General features: G+C 39.7%; 1 protein-coding gene across 1 annotated transcript in view; it reads right to left on the reverse strand.

Moving 5' to 3' along the window:
- Positions 1 to 1,234: 1,234 nt before the first annotated feature.
- COL3A1 (collagen type III alpha 1 chain) overlaps positions 1,235 to 15,600 on the reverse strand; it is a 40,446-nt gene continuing 26,080 nt past the window's right edge. Inside the window, exons 30-51 of the mRNA XM_077780199.1 lie at positions 15,444 to 15,542; positions 15,249 to 15,356; positions 14,941 to 14,994; positions 13,367 to 13,420; positions 13,225 to 13,278; positions 12,470 to 12,523; positions 11,777 to 11,884; positions 11,325 to 11,378; positions 10,976 to 11,029; positions 10,392 to 10,553; positions 10,167 to 10,274; positions 9,088 to 9,195; positions 7,871 to 7,924; positions 7,677 to 7,784; positions 7,193 to 7,246; positions 6,701 to 6,808; positions 6,353 to 6,406; positions 6,150 to 6,257; positions 4,976 to 5,273; positions 3,725 to 3,912; positions 3,070 to 3,312; positions 1,235 to 2,346 (exon numbers count right to left, since the gene is read on the reverse strand). Coding sequence (XP_077636325.1) covers positions 2,200 to 2,346; positions 3,070 to 3,312; positions 3,725 to 3,912; positions 4,976 to 5,273; positions 6,150 to 6,257; positions 6,353 to 6,406; positions 6,701 to 6,808; positions 7,193 to 7,246; positions 7,677 to 7,784; positions 7,871 to 7,924; positions 9,088 to 9,195; positions 10,167 to 10,274; positions 10,392 to 10,553; positions 10,976 to 11,029; positions 11,325 to 11,378; positions 11,777 to 11,884; positions 12,470 to 12,523; positions 13,225 to 13,278; positions 13,367 to 13,420; positions 14,941 to 14,994; positions 15,249 to 15,356; positions 15,444 to 15,542 — 2,379 coding nt within the window. The 3' untranslated portion in view covers positions 1,235 to 2,199. The remainder of the gene's footprint in view (positions 2,347 to 3,069; positions 3,313 to 3,724; positions 3,913 to 4,975; positions 5,274 to 6,149; positions 6,258 to 6,352; positions 6,407 to 6,700; positions 6,809 to 7,192; positions 7,247 to 7,676; positions 7,785 to 7,870; positions 7,925 to 9,087; positions 9,196 to 10,166; positions 10,275 to 10,391; positions 10,554 to 10,975; positions 11,030 to 11,324; positions 11,379 to 11,776; positions 11,885 to 12,469; positions 12,524 to 13,224; positions 13,279 to 13,366; positions 13,421 to 14,940; positions 14,995 to 15,248; positions 15,357 to 15,443; positions 15,543 to 15,600) is intronic.

Raw genomic sequence — 15,600 nt, forward strand, 5'->3', positions numbered from 1 at the left:
TTTGGATTCTGTGTCTCCCTCTCTCTGTGACCCTCCCCTGCTCACGCTGTCTCTCTCTAGCTCTCTCTCAGAAATTTAAAAAAAAAAAGAATTCTTATAAATAAAAGAGAGAGGAGAGTCAATGTCAGAGTGATGCAATGTGAGGAAGATTTAGCCAAATATTTCTGGCTTTGAAGATGCCTAAATTTAAAACTTCACATCATTTAATTAAAATGTGTAATGCAAAGTGGCTTTTTCTCTGTCTCTCTGTCTCTGTCTCTCTCTTTTCTCTACATGAGAAAGAGATATATACACACATATATGTATCAGCACAGTTTGTGGGTTTGAGCCCCATGTTGGGCCTCTCACTGACAGTGCAGAGCTTGCTTGGGATTCTGTCTCCCTTTTTCTCTGTCCCTCCCCTGCTCTCTCTCAAAATAAATAAATAAATAAACATAAACATTAAAAAAAAAATTTTAGGGCCCCCGGTGGCTCTGTCAGTCAAGTGTCTGACTTCAGCTCAGGTCATGATCTCACAGTTCGTGGGTTCTAGCCCCGCGTTGGACTCTGTGCTGACAGCTTGGAGCCTGGGGTCTACCTCCAATTCTGTGTCTCCCCTCTCTCTTTCTGATCCTCCCCAGCTCATGCTCTCTCTCTCTCTCGAAAATAAATAAACATTGAAAAATTTAAAAACATTTTTTAAATAAATAAATCACATAGAGTAAGCAAACTTCAAACTATAAAGTCAAATGTGCAAGACTATACTTATAATAACTAAAAGAATTTGATGGTAGACAAGGGCCTGACTCAAGAGGGCAATGAGGCAGTGTGCAGTGGTGATAGAAAAGCCTCAACTTGCAATTATTCTTAATACTAATGTTTGTTTTCCCAGATCCTACTTACTTCCAGCAAATTACCAGCATCCTCTTCCTTGATTACTCCCACTTTGGAGACCACCGAATTTACAATGTTATTATTTCCAGGGATTGACTCAAATAGAATGTCCTCAGTTTTCAGTATGCCCCAGAGTTTCACTAAATCTGATGTAAAAATATGCGAGATTCCCCACTGAGCATTATCTCTCTTCTGCTCAGAGATTATTATCTCATATTCCTGAGGTCGTTGCATTATTAAGCTAGAGAGTTAGAATTCAACATGCTTTTTTCAAGTATGCTTGAAGAATTCAATATGCTCCAGGGTTCTTGAGTGTACACATCCATTTCTTATAGCTATGAAAAGTGACAAAAACCAGGAGTGTTTTATTATGATATTTTATTATGGGTGTCTGTAAGAAAAAAAGATCAACAACCACATACAAGCTTACAAAGTTAAATTTCAACACATTCTCTGTGTTACTGTGACAACAGCAGCCCCATTTGTTTCTTGTTGTTGTTGACTTTTACAGGATCAAGGGACAGAGTCCTCTGAAGTGACACGCCAATAAATCATTTTGACAGGAGACAGGTACAGATGGTGTGCATTTACGTTTTGAAGGCAAGGCAACAATTCTGACCTAGGGTTTTTAAAGTGAAAGTACATTAGCACCATATATGTGTCTTTAAAGCCTTCCCAAATATCGGTAATCTTGATCATTTGAGCAATGACAAGAAAAGAGAAAAGCACCTTTAAAAGCAGTAGATAGCCAAGATTCAAATAATTGTGGATTTTAAAATATTTCCTTAAATTCTTGTACTATACTGTTTTTTTTTACCAATGTTTTGGGAAGTGAATGAGTGAAATTCATAAGTTTTGCTAGTTTATATAATTTTTCTCATCTTCTTGGACTTCTATAGTTCAACTGTATTTCTGACCAGGTTGAGGTAGTTGAAACAGGGAGGTCTTTCCTAATTTCATGTTTGACTATTTCAGAAAGAAAGGTTATCTTTTAATGGTAAGCCTAGTCATTGCTCTGCAAATGGGCTAGGATTCAAAGAATATAACACAGTGTTATTTTAAGAGTGTTGAAGTTTATTTATTATAGCACCATTGAGACATTTTGAAATTGGAATTGGTAAAAAAATAGAACAAAAAGTATTTGAACTGTATTTGGTGTAAGAGCAAAAAAAAGTATCCTTTTTTGCCAAATTATACTTTTTCCAAAACTTTTGGAAATAAATAACTGGAATTGAGTTGGTCACTTGTACTGGTTGACAAGGTTAGAACGAGAGGAACACATATGGAGTGTGAAATTTTTTGCTGGGGTTTCAGATAGAGTTTGGTTTATAAAAAGCAAACGGGGCCAATGTCCACACCAAATTCTTGATCAGGACCACCAATATCATAGGGCGCAATATCTACAATAGGTAATCTCACAGCCTTGCGTGTTCGGTATTCGAAGACCGTCTTGCCCCATTCCCCAGTGTGTTTCTGTAAAAAAAAGCAAAACAATGTAAGTGATCATGACATTACAATTATTTAAAACTTCCTCCGACTGACCAAGTTGCAAAAAAATAGTTTGCTCTAAGGGAATTGCCAACTTGCCACGTTATCTTCCATGCATCTGTTCCATTTTAAAGCTATAATCGTCCCAGATAATAAGCCATATTGTTCAACAAAACCTTACAGAGCTTCAAAGTAAACCCAGCAGAGGGATCACTATTAGGCCAGCGCATTCTCAGGAGGCCTGGTTCTGTCTGGTCACTGCTGCTGGGTATATGGTAGGTTCACTAAGAAGTGAATAGATCTCTCATAATGGAATTTGTGGTATTAGAAGTATTTTCTCCCTTTGGTTGTAAGTGATAATAACAAAGAACAGATATAAAGTTAACCTTGAAAATTGAAAAGAAAGTAGAGATTTTAGATTTGAGTCCATATGATGGCTATTATGCAGAATGTATAGTAACCACCCAGATTATCTGATAAAGTTTATATTATGGATTTAAATTTTAATTGCTTTCATTTCAACTGGTTTCACCTGGAAGTTGAGAAGATAGATTTTTTGCAACGAATCAGTAGATTCTATGTAACTCGCACCAAATGCCATCTTTTGTTCACCCTCATTATTTTCCTTTCTGCTTTTCAAAATAACACAATTAAACTAGAAATGCTGAGATCATTGTGACCCTTGCTTTTAAAAATGTTATTACTTACAGTGCAACCGTCCTCCAGAACTGTGTATGTGAATTTGCTATTCCCTTCAGCCTTGAATTCACCTTCATTTGACCCCATCAGCCTCAGGGCTTTCTTTACATTTCCACTGGCCTGATCCATGTATGCAATGCTATTCTTGCAGTGATACGTGATGTTCTGGGAGGCCCGACTGGAGAGAAGTCGGAGGAATGCCAGCTGGACATCGAGGACATCTTCAGGAAGTTCGGGGTTGCCATAGCTAAACTGTGGAAGGGAACAAACAGGACTGCTTGAATGTCTTAGTTGCAACCATATGTCCTACAGGATTCATGCAGTATAGTATGGTCATTATAATGTAGGTTATTCGTATATTTCATACATGAATAGTCTATATAATTAATATATATACGTTTTTATTACACGTATAACATGAAGTGCGTAGAGTAAAAAAAAGGTATTAAGAATTGAAGGAGAGGTGGTTGCATAGAAGAATAATTCAATCTAACCTGGCTTTGGGAGAGAAGTTATAAGTTATAAAATTAGTCACCTGAATACATAAAATCATTTGGGCTCTTCTACTTATTAACTAACTTGTTTGTGATAAAAAATTGGGTGGAAACAAGAAAAGCCAGGTAAATAGGAATGATTTAGTTTAAAAAAAATATGTCCTTTATACCTGAAAACCACCATCCATGGATTCTCCAAACCAAACATATTTCTTCTCGGCACCAGAATCTATCCACCAGTTCTTACGTGGAATACTCAGAGGACTGGCATTTATGCATGTTTCCCCAGTTTCCATATTACAGAATACTTTAATAGCATCCAACTTGCAGCCTTGGTTAGGATCAACCCAGTATTCTCCTGAAGAGTCACACACACAAAAAAGAATGGGAATTGGTTATAAAATCCAGTAATTAAGTTTGGGCCAGAATGATGTTGTTTGTTTACCTGGTAAAGTATACAAAATGCCACTTGCTAATGCGTTTGTATTTTATAATACAATATAATACAGAAACTTTTAGATTGAAATTCTTGAGGTAAAAAGGGTTAGTTTGTTAATTAGAAAGCATGGGAGTAAAATATAGCTTCCTGATATTGAACAATAATGACATACTAAGCCAAGGCATTTTGATTGGTATTTTGTATTTATTGAAATCTCTCTCTCTTTTTTTAAGATAATTATCTATTTAATGTGGATTTACTAAATAACGTATGTTTTTTGTCTAATTTAGAGCTATGCCAGTTGGTTTAACTCAAAGTCCCTGTGACTGATGATTAGTCTCTATTTTAAGTAATTTTCAGAAATGACTCCTAACAAAGGCAATGTTGCATTGCCAAGATACTTGAAAGCCTGAAATAATCTTTGCCTTTCAGAAAGAATTAACCCAATATATGCAAAACCTTACAATATTACAGTACTGGATTTTATTTTATATAAATTTGGGATTTTTCATTTAATTGTTTCTTAATATGAAAAATCTAATAATTAGACTTATTTAAAAATTAATTGCATTAAATAAATATTGCAAGAGTTAAACTGCAGATGATGTCTGTTATCAGATTATATAAATTTTATCCTGTAAACACCGTGATATATGTTGCTTTATCACTCAAAAGAACTTTGGAAAGATATGCAGAAACATACCAAACTATGATTTATATTAAAATTTCCACAAAATCCTGTCTTAAAATTTTCCTACATTTGGAATATTTTCAAGGCGTCTATGCTACAGCTAAGGTACACCTACAGTTTATATTTTCTTAAAGTATCAAGCAGTTTCAATTCAACTAGCGTTCTTTAAGTACTGTTTTGGCTATAAAAGTTTTTCTATTCTCAGTGAAGGTTTTTTCTTCCCCAAATTCTAATATAAGCAGCTTTCTCTGGGGTCCTGTTGCCATGAGTGCGAAAGACTCCCCAACATACCACTCTGGAGTTCAGGATGGCAGAACTTCAGGTCTCTGCAGTTCCGAGCGGGGTGTTTCCGGGACCCATCAGGACTAATGAGGCTTTCTATCTGTCCATTGACTGATTTGAGTGAGGTCATAATCTCCTCAGTGTTGATTTTGAAATCCATTGGTTCATCTCCATAATATGGGGCAAATCCACCAGCTTTTTCAGCTCCAAGACCAGCAAAGGCAGCGCCGCCAGCACCACCACAGCATGGACCAGGGGCACCAGGGGGTCCGGGAGGACCCGGTTGTCCTGGGTGGCCTGGGGAGCCCTAGGATGGGTAAGAACAGGCATCAGTGAGGTGTACTTGGTCTTTGCGGAAAGAATATGTTGCTAGGCTAATAAAATGCATTAAAAATAGTCATGTTATGTCATCAAATTACATTAAGAAAGATTTATTTGAGTTGTTTCATAATCAAATGATAACCAACTTATAATAAATTCGTTACCATAAAATGTATTGTGCTCCCCTGTATATGAATCAGTAGAGTTAGAGCACAAACTTTACTCTGTCACGTTTCCTTCTGAATAAATGATGTAAACAATTCTAATTCTTTTGTGACAGAGGGAATGTGATCAGAAACCTAGATCCTGACCCCAGAATTGCCATTAACTTTGTGTCTTTGGGTGATCACTTAATTGCATTTCAATTATCAATTTCAATTATGTGTAACTTGGGGCGGATAATAATTTCATTCCATTCATGCCAAAGACATGGGAGAGGAAGGTAGTAGGAGTGATGGTATCAGTAACGAAACAGGAGTCACGGAAGCCATTTGAGCCATTTGAGAAATGAGATGCACCACGTGCTTGCAAATTATAAGGATTATCATAAGTGTGAGATCTCTAGTGTGAGATCAACGCTGTTGGCAGAGTTCATTTGGTTAATTGGGCTCTTGCCTTTATTCTGATATAACTGCTCTCTGATCCAACTGTTAAAAGGTTTTTTCTCTTGTGGTTATAGTGTGCCGGAGAAAGTCTTAACGGGGTAGAGAACGTCTTAAAGTCATTGTTCATTTTCTAAATTAAGTTGGATGCTTACGTTGTGTTTAACTCACTATCTCAGTTTTAAAATCTTGCAAAGTGTTTCTGAAAATGTGAAGACTTGTAGCGGATTAAATACACATATTTGCAAGTGATGTCTTACCTCGGATCCTCTTTCACCTCTGTTACCTCGAGGCCCTGGGGGTCCAATGGGACCTGGATGTCCACTCGTTCCATCTTTGCCGGGGGGCCCGCTGGGTCCAACAGGTCCCTAAAAGTGTCATGATATCACAATGCTAGAGTATCTTTCTCCCGCGCTAACATTTTAAAAACACCGATCTTCCCATATCGTTCTGTGGCACTTACTCTGGGGCCCGCGGGTCCTGGACTACCAACTGCACCTTGGTGACCAGCAGGACCCTGCAAGGAAGAGAAGTGTGAATATGAATGAAGACTTTTGAAGGGTTTATGAAACTGTACATTCAAGATCAAATCAAGAAACATGGGGATCGTTATGGAGTATGATTTCCCCCTCCCTTAATCTCCCCATTGTCTCATGCCAACTACTATTTCAAATAAGCCCTTGAATCCCTTTCTCACCTCTGTTAGCATATTCTTTTAAAGAGGAGCATTTTTCTTTGGCCTCTATGATTTGCCTATCTCCTCAGTTAACACACACCGAAGGGAATTTTCTAACAAAAGGGATGTACTTACTGGTGCACCTGGGGCGCCTGGATTACCAGGGAATCCTCGATGTCCTTTGATGCCAGTAGAACCACGTTCACCTGTTTCACCTTTGTCACCACGTGGGCCTTGGGGACCCTTTACAAACACATTTCAAGGTAAGGTCTTAAACACACATATGTATTGGCAAAACAGAACCGTTTATAGCAATTAAGTCCATTTGATGACATTCTGTTAGCTACAAATCCCATCGACACTGCATACATGCAACACTAAAGATTGTTCTTGTCATTATGGTTTTTGGACGGATCATGGCATAAAACCCCAGTGTCTGATACATAAGCCCTTGGCCGCAAGAAACTTCTAGATCCTGAACTGCTTTCTGCATCATCAAAGGAAAGTTAAAATTCTGTTCCATAGACGTGTCTTTTGTCATCTCCTTTTCCCGAACAGGCCAGTCAATAGAACATGTCTTATACCGTGGAATGAGTTAAAACAAAAACAAAAACAAAAACAACTCACAGGAGCACCTCGGGAGCCAGCAGGACCTGGAGCCCCAGCAGGACCAGCAGGGCCCTGAAATAAAAACAAACAACAGGGAGTTGTTTACTGATTGATCTGGTTTGTTTTCTTTAAGAGTGAATCATTTCATGGTGATGGAAGAATGCGATGCACACTAGCATTGAAAGTTAGTGCTATTTTCTCCTTCAAAGAGCGTCCCCTGTGCACATCCTTACCAAGAGATCTAAACAGGAAAGCCAAGCAGGCTTGTTAGTTCAGCCTTGTATGAACCCAGTGAATATACAATTGGTCTGGTTAATGCTGCTTTGAATTTACTAATGAATTCCTCACTGATTCCTGCCAGAAACTTATCAGACCCCCTATTACCACAGTTACCTAAGGAAAGACTAGCATAAAAACTAAAACAAATGATAGTAGATCATTTGGTTGGCAGATCTGGAGGAAAAGAGGTAAACAAAGAAAGAGAGTGCTCATTAGGACTCACGGTTTCTCCTCTGTCACCGCTCTTCCCAGCTGGACCGACGGGACCAGGTGGGCCTGGATGACCAGGGGCACCGGGAGCACCAGGAGAGCCGTTTTCTCCACGGTCGCCCTGAGGACACATTCACAGATCCAAAATAAATATGATCAATAGTTACTGTTTTTAGTGCACAGACCTGGATTATGGGTTTATTATACCTTGCCACCAGGAGCTCCATCTCGGCCTGGCAGACCATCTGATCCTGGGTTTCCCTGGTTAAAAAAAAAAAAAGGAGAAAAGAAATCAAACTCTTTGGAACCATTCAAATACTATCCAAGCCATGTATTCTCAATGGTAGCAATAGCATCCAAAGAGCATAAAAACTGGTTCTCAGCGGGGCACCTGGGTGGCTCAGTGGGTTAAGTGGCCCATTTCGGCTCAGGTCATGATCTCAAGGTCCATGAGTTCGAGCCCCACATCAGGTTCTGTGCTGACAGTTCGAGCCCCACATCTCAGAAACTGCTTGAGATTCCGTGTTTCCCTCTCTCTCTCTGCCTCTCCCTCACTCTCTCTGTCTCTGAAAACTGAATAAGTGTTAAAATAAAAAACAAACGAACACCTGGGTCTTAGGACTGAAAAATCTTAGATATTACAATGGCTATGACCCTTCAAAGGGTCACAATATATAAATAGATAAGCAGTATGCCTATAGCACTAAAATTTCACAGATGAGAGGGGGAGAGTGATTAGGGGGAAAAAATGTTTAAAAGGAATTCCTAGGAAAGAAATAATAGAGAAAAGCTTGAAAAACGGGTGCACCTGGGTGGCTCAGTTGGTTAGGTATCTGACTCTTGATTTCAACTCAGGTCATGATCCCATGGTTTGTGAGTTCGAGCCCTACATCAGGCTCTGTGCTGACATGTGCAGAGCTTGCTTGGAATTCTCTCTATCACCTTCTCTCTCTGTCTTTCCACCTTGACATTCTCTCTCCTCTCTCTCTCTCTTTCTCTGTATCTCTCTCAAAATAAGTAAATAAATAATTTCTTTTAAAAGCTTGGGAAATAGTAATTTAAGCTGATAGTGGAAATCCACAATTTAAGAAAAACCTTAATCATGGATAACACACAGCACATTTTCACACAGGAGGGATGCTATAAATTGGGGTGTTCCCATCCCCAACTTGTTTCTTTATTTAGATAGCATTCATATGCTTCTCCACTAATGGTCATTCATCAGGTAAATATTAATGAACTTGAACATTTAAGATTATTCTACATTGTAATAGAAAGGATATATGTTATTAAGGCAAGAAGGGGAACTCTGGCATTTGGCAATATTTACACTCTTAGACATCAAGGCACAGTTTAACCCTTGCTTAAATAAACTACCAAATACTACCTGGATAATAGGATATTTCCTAAGAGCTAGTACTTACATCCCTTCCAGGTTCACCAGCTGCACCAGCTAGACCAGGAAGACCCTGGGGTCCAGGAGGACCACGTTCTCCATTGTGACCGCTAGGTCCTGGTTTCCCACTTTCACCCTGTGCACAAAGAAATCAAAGACATTTTATTTTCCTAGTTTATTTTAAGCAATCAATTAACGTAACGTTATGAGATGTCCTTATTTTTTAAGGAAAACCTTTGTTTTATTAAAATTCTATTGATTTTTTTTTCCCTAAAACTATCCCCACCACTGGGGAAAAGCTATGGGGAAGTAAGTTGTTTGTACTTTCCACCTTGCCTGGTGACTCTGGATACCAAACAGCTGAGTAATTACATGGTCATATTATTCAGAATACATTCTAATGTAAGATGTATAAATAGACATGACCATTGTAGGAAACAAGAAATGATTAACCATTATGAAATTATAGGTTTATAACGACCATCAGAATTAGGTTACTTTCGACATTTGGCTCTATATAAAGAATATACATTTATCAAGTATGTTCATATAAATTGAATCCACTTAAATACTGTATCTTAACTTCATTACAATATTATATGACATTTTGTTTAAAGAGGTACTCAAAGTGTCAAAATGCGGGCCTTAATAATACAGAATTATATTATCCCATTTGCTAAATGGATACTTAAGATGCCAAGCACTAGGATGTTACAGTAATAGTAATGAAAGAAAATTCGGAGTGCAAAATAAATTGAATTAATGGACAACTGTCATTAATTAAAGGCTTTCATAGATTTATAAACTACTTCCCTCTTCAAAACTGACAGTCAACAAACTGAAGGATGCTCACAAGTCTCCTAATAGATGTATTTAAGATGGCCAGGTATGTTCTCTGATACCAATTTATTTGTGTTTACGTTCGAGGCTGTCCTGTGATGTGCGCTGTTTTTGTGTTCCACAGCCTCTTCATAATATGAAAAAACGAAAGTATCAAGAATTTGCATCGATTACAGAAAAATTTGTTCATCACATACTTGTATGGTTAAGAGGTCTCCAAAGGCTACCCAAGGAAACAAGGGTCCAGTGAGAGCCGGCCACACTCACCTTGACGCCCTGCGGGCCTGGGTTTCCTCTGGGGCCTGGTATGCCTGGTGGTCCTGCAAGACCCCTCGCTCCTGTGATCCCGGCAAGTCCAAGTGGGCCCGGAGCTCCCTGTCGGACAAATAATAAAGCCTTAGCTCTTCTTTATATGCCCATGTTTTCCTCTATTGAATTTGAAATTACAAATTAAACAGTACTGTCAATCAATAAAGCAATGAAACCACTCACGGGGGGGCCCTGGGCGCCGGGAGGTCCCTTCTCGCCAGGCTGGCCAGCATCACCTTTAGGTCCAGACACTCCGGGGTTTCCAGGAGCACCATTGCTACCAGGCGGGCCAGGGGGCCCATCCTTGCCTGGAACACCACTGGGGCCTGGGGGGCCTGGGTTTCCCTACAAAGAAATTTTTGAAACTTGAGTATTTTATAATGAAAAAGTGAATTGTCTTCCCTCTTTTACTCACATTTTATATGAGATTTAATACCAAGAAAAGTAGCAAAGGTAGGTTTCTCATTTTAGGCATATATGAATGTTCTTTGTGGGATAAAGAAAAAATATTTTATTTTATTTTATGTTTATTTATTTTTTGAGAGAGAGGAAGAAAGAGAGAGAGAGCAAGCGAGTGTGGAGGAGGGGCAGAGAGAGAGGGAGACACAGAATCTGAAGCAGGCTCCAGGCTCTGAGCTGTCAGCACAGAGCCCGACGTGGGGCTGGAGCTCACAAACCGTGAGATCGTGACCTGAGCCGAAGTCAGACACTTAACCAACTGAGCCACCCAGGTGGCCCGTAGAAAAAATATTTTTAAAAATACTTACATTATTACCTGGAGGACCAGGAAGACCACGACCACCGGGGAAGCCAGCAGCACCCTGTGAAATGAGAATGTTTTTGAATTTCAGAAGTTAAGCAGAATGACTAACAAACTGCTAAAAACCAATAGCCAATGTGAGAAATGTGCCAGGGTCTGCATTCTACTCTGGAATCACTTCTGGTTTGTTTTTCCCTCTTAGAATTTACCTGTAACATATATGATTAAGGGATTATAGTTTGTATACGCTCTATAGGGATCTAGTGCTTTCAAAGCAGTTTTTATACAGATTGATATTAATTCATGCTTTTCAATAATGGTTTAGCGAATGCTAGTTTAAGAGAATCAAGACTTACAGGACCACCAGGGCTGCCACGTTCACCTTTGACACCTTGGGGACCAGGGGGACCCTATATGGAATGGACGTAGAAACGGTTTATCAGAACACCACCAAAATCAAAATCTGAGAGAAGCATTAAGTCTTTGCAAACCAGTAACTCAACTTACAATGATAATCATTTTGTGATGTGAACCCATATCAAATCATTACGTTGAACACCTTAAACTTGTACCCTACTACTTGTCAATTACATCTTAATGAAACCGGGGGAAAAGCTACACAGGCCCGCAAATGAACAAACAAACAAGAATCAACAAAAAGTAACCACAACGTGGGTAAAGCAACTTGATTGAGACTATTGGAAGACTCTAAGCTCATCACCATGACGACCTCCCTCAGTATGAAGTACCAGACTATCCAGAACCATGAGTGCTTCTGTTCAAAAGCTTCCTGAAGGAGATTACTCACAGCGGGCCCGGAACCTCCGGGGGGTCCTGCGACTCCAGGGGGGCCTCCTTCACCTTTCTCACCAGGAGCACCTCTTTCTCCTTTAGCACCGGGCTCACCATTCTGTCCCTACATTCAGAAATGAGAAGCACCCGTGAGCTGACACCCTTCAGAATACACGTGGCCGATCCTACTCTTTCTTTGGAAACTAGAATTCTTCAGGTGGCGAGGTGTTGAGACAAAATCGGAAGAGAAGGTTTTCTGAAGGCATGGCAAAAGGAAGCCCATCAAAATACTTCAGTGATACAAGAAAAGTAGAGAAAATGTTAAAATGCGTGTTATTTGTCCTAAGGGAGAAAATCTCTCCAAGGATTATGCTTTGCAAATAAGCACCCGTGGATTCGTTTGAGAAAGATGAGGTTTGGAGCACATTTGAAGTAGTGTCATTTGTAATGGAATAACTTCTAAAATTCTCGGAGTGTTTTAAAATCTAGGGTATCTCGTGAGCCTCCTTGATGAGGCATAAAGGCAGGGAAGGTATTTTTATCTCCATCTCTTAAAGAGTGTGAATGAAGTAAAAAACAAAAAGCAGTGGGTAAAACAACCCTACGGGGAAGGACCAGCTGAGGCTTGATTGGAATCCAGATTCAAACGTGTTATTTTTCAGCGAGACAGTGATTGTGGGCTGCGTGACACGTATGGGTTCATACTTACGGGAGCACCAGGAAAGCCAGCAGGTCCCGGAGGCCCATGTTCACCTCTCTCACCCTGAGGTGAAAAATATTCTCGTTGGTCACAGTGAAGACATCTTCCCAAAGGGACAATGACATATCACCCTCTGTATCATCTTATCTTTCCTTTAAGCGGGGAGCACGCCAAGCTAACTGACACGGTTTGCCTTCTGCAGACTTTTCCATTTCTCAACAATGTCAGGAGTGGACAACACCAGAACCCTGGATTCTTTCTGCCTCTGGTGGTTCTATTATTTACAAGAAACATAACTGAGAATTTTGAAGTGTAACCACGTAACTTCTAAACAACGGAAGTATTTAAAAATGGAGTAGAAGAGTTCACTGAGAAATCAATTCATGAATTAAAACCAATTACTGTCTGTCTGTCCTGAGTTGCAAACCCTGAAGGTAGAGGATTTTAGGTCTTGAAGGTGCCTCAGGCAAAGATCCTGTAGGTTTGAGAAATATTAATTGACAAAATATATATTACTTGTGTGCTTTTTTATATTTTTTTCCAGAATTTTTTTAGGAGAGAAGATATGATTTAAAATGGTCTCTTGTGAAACGTAGATTTAAGGACTTTGGCCTTCCTTTACATGTTGTATGATTCCTAAGCAAACGGTATCCCACCCTTGATACTCAGAGCCCTGGGGCAGAATTGCCCAAGAAGTAAATGCATATAGCCGCTGCCCGCGTGGGGTTAACAAGCACACTGACGATGGGGTTTTTAACACTTACAGGGCCTCCACGAGGACCAGCTATACCCGGAAGTCCAGGGGCACCACCTTCACCCTAAAAAAACAAGACGAAAAATATATCGTCCTGCATCCAAAAAGCCAAGGACATTTTCTTCTTGTTTCTAAGGAGTATTAAGTGTTACCTTATCTCCAGGCTGACCAGCTGGGCCAGGGGGACCAATGGGACCAGTCGGACCCTGGAGAAAATAGAAATACATTCTTAATTTTAAAGATAAAAAGTATCCTTTTCCCTATTAATCAAACAGGGAATATAGACATAACATTCATCTACTCAACTAGATAAGAGGATTTCTTTTACGACTCCAATGATATGCTTCACTTAGAGTGTGAATCCTGCAGAGCTTAATAAATATAAGATTCTCTGCAGATGTTTCTAAAGGACCATAAGATTCGGTGACAATTTATTGATTCATTTCTCTTTCTGCTGCAGAAGATAAATGATGTGCTGTGAGATCTTACAGTAATCTCTTTTTAAAAATTAAGGTACATTGCCTTGTCCAACTGCTTGATAATTCAAAATGTTTAATTGAACTACTCGGAGTATAAATACACACACTGAAGTTTTCAGAGTGACATTTTTAAATCTGAAAGTTTTACCTATATTACATAAATGAGATATTAGGTGTTTTTAATTGGTTGATGGCTTACCCATCGAGTCTGTCAAAAGTGAATTTTTTATGAATTTCTTTAAGGCAACTATAGTAAGTGTAACTCTGTCTAATGACTTATCGTGCTTACTTGCTGCAGTCATATCTAGAAGGTGTTTGCTAATGTGAATAGAATTAATGGTAATGGTTTTTTTTTTTTCATTTTGCTTGTTTTTAACCACAATTTTAAAGTAGTTATAGATTCCCAGGAGGTTGCAAAGGAGTTTCCAGGAAAACCCTGTGCACCTCTCTCCCAGCATCACTCCATGTTAATATCATACACAACTATCAAAGAATATCAAAACCAAGCAACTGACATTGGTCTGATCTGTAGAGCTTAATCAGGTTTCAGCAGTTACATCTGCACTCACTTGTGAGGGTGGTGTGCATAAGTTCTATACAACCTTAGGAAGTGCAGCCTTACATGCTTACCACCATAATCATGATACTCAAATGTGCCATCACCGCAAGACTCCTTTGCATCACCCCTTTTAGTCACACTCATCTTCCTCTCCCCTATTCTTAACTGCTGGCAATCACTAATTATGTTATTTCACAAGTGCTACATGGATGGAATCAGGCAGCGTGTATCCTTTTGAGGTTGACTTTTTTTCACTCACCCTGGTGTCCTTGAGGTCTGTGTAAATTGTTGCACGGATGACTAGTTTATTCCTTTTTATTGCTAAGTAGTATTCCAGGGTAGGATTGTACCACAGAATTGTACTGTTTATAAAATCAAGAACTTTCTTCATGAGCAGTATTGATTAGATTGGATTTTAGCGGCTCATTCTGGCTTTAATTTGTAAATAACCTTTCTCATACTTTTGAGATTTTTCTATTCTCAGGTCACCATTGAGCTATCAGGTAATGATTGATATAAATCAGGAATTTTAACAATCAAGTCCTTTGGGCCTTCTTAATGGCCAGAAAATTGGAAAATATGGTCTAAGGTATCGTGATGCGTTTTTAGAGCAAATAGAAGTTGAGGGGAGGAATTATCCCACATCATGTACAGATAGGTCCTGGTTTTTCCCCGTGCGAATACTCACCCTTGGACCATCTTTCCCTGGAGCACCATCAGCTCCTGAGCCGCCCGGTTCACCCTGTCAAATGAAAGCCAATGGCATCTGATTAGAAGCATCCTCAATGAAAATCTGCCAAGAAGAAGAGCAACCCTAACGGTCTGCTGTGATGCAAGGTAGGTGTTCTGATAGTTGCCTTAGCAATACGTCTCAAATTTCATTTACTATTAAAATGATGACATTAATTTCGAAAAGAAGTTACTTTACAGCAATGTTTCTTTCCCTTCAACTACAGAGTCTGTTTTACGACATAATTAACAGCAGATAAGTGGTACCTTGTCACCCTTGGGGCCGGGGGCTCCAGAGCCTCCTCTCTCTCCAGGCATCCCTTGCAGACCAGGAGTACCAGCAGCGCCAGGTGGCCCAGGGGGACCGGCAGGCCCCTGAAATTAGAGGAGAAATAGTCAACCGCAAGAAGCAGATTGGGTGCATTTGGTGAAATCTGGGAAAATTGAATGACGTGGAGTTACCTTTCCTCCTTCGGGACCAGGAGGGCCAGCTCCGCCTCTCGGTCCAGCGGGCCCGAGGGCGCCGGGGGGCCCACGTTCACCAGGGGCACCGGAATCCCCCTGGGGGCAGAAAATGGAACAGCTCTGTTAGAAAGCCCAACGCTAAAAATAAAACAGA

Source organism: Crocuta crocuta, unplaced genomic scaffold (genome assembly GCF_008692635.1).
Source record: "Crocuta crocuta isolate KB4526 unplaced genomic scaffold, BGI_CrCroc_1.0 scaffold38, whole genome shotgun sequence".
Classification (NCBI taxonomy): Eukaryota; Metazoa; Chordata; class Mammalia; order Carnivora; family Hyaenidae; genus Crocuta; species Crocuta crocuta.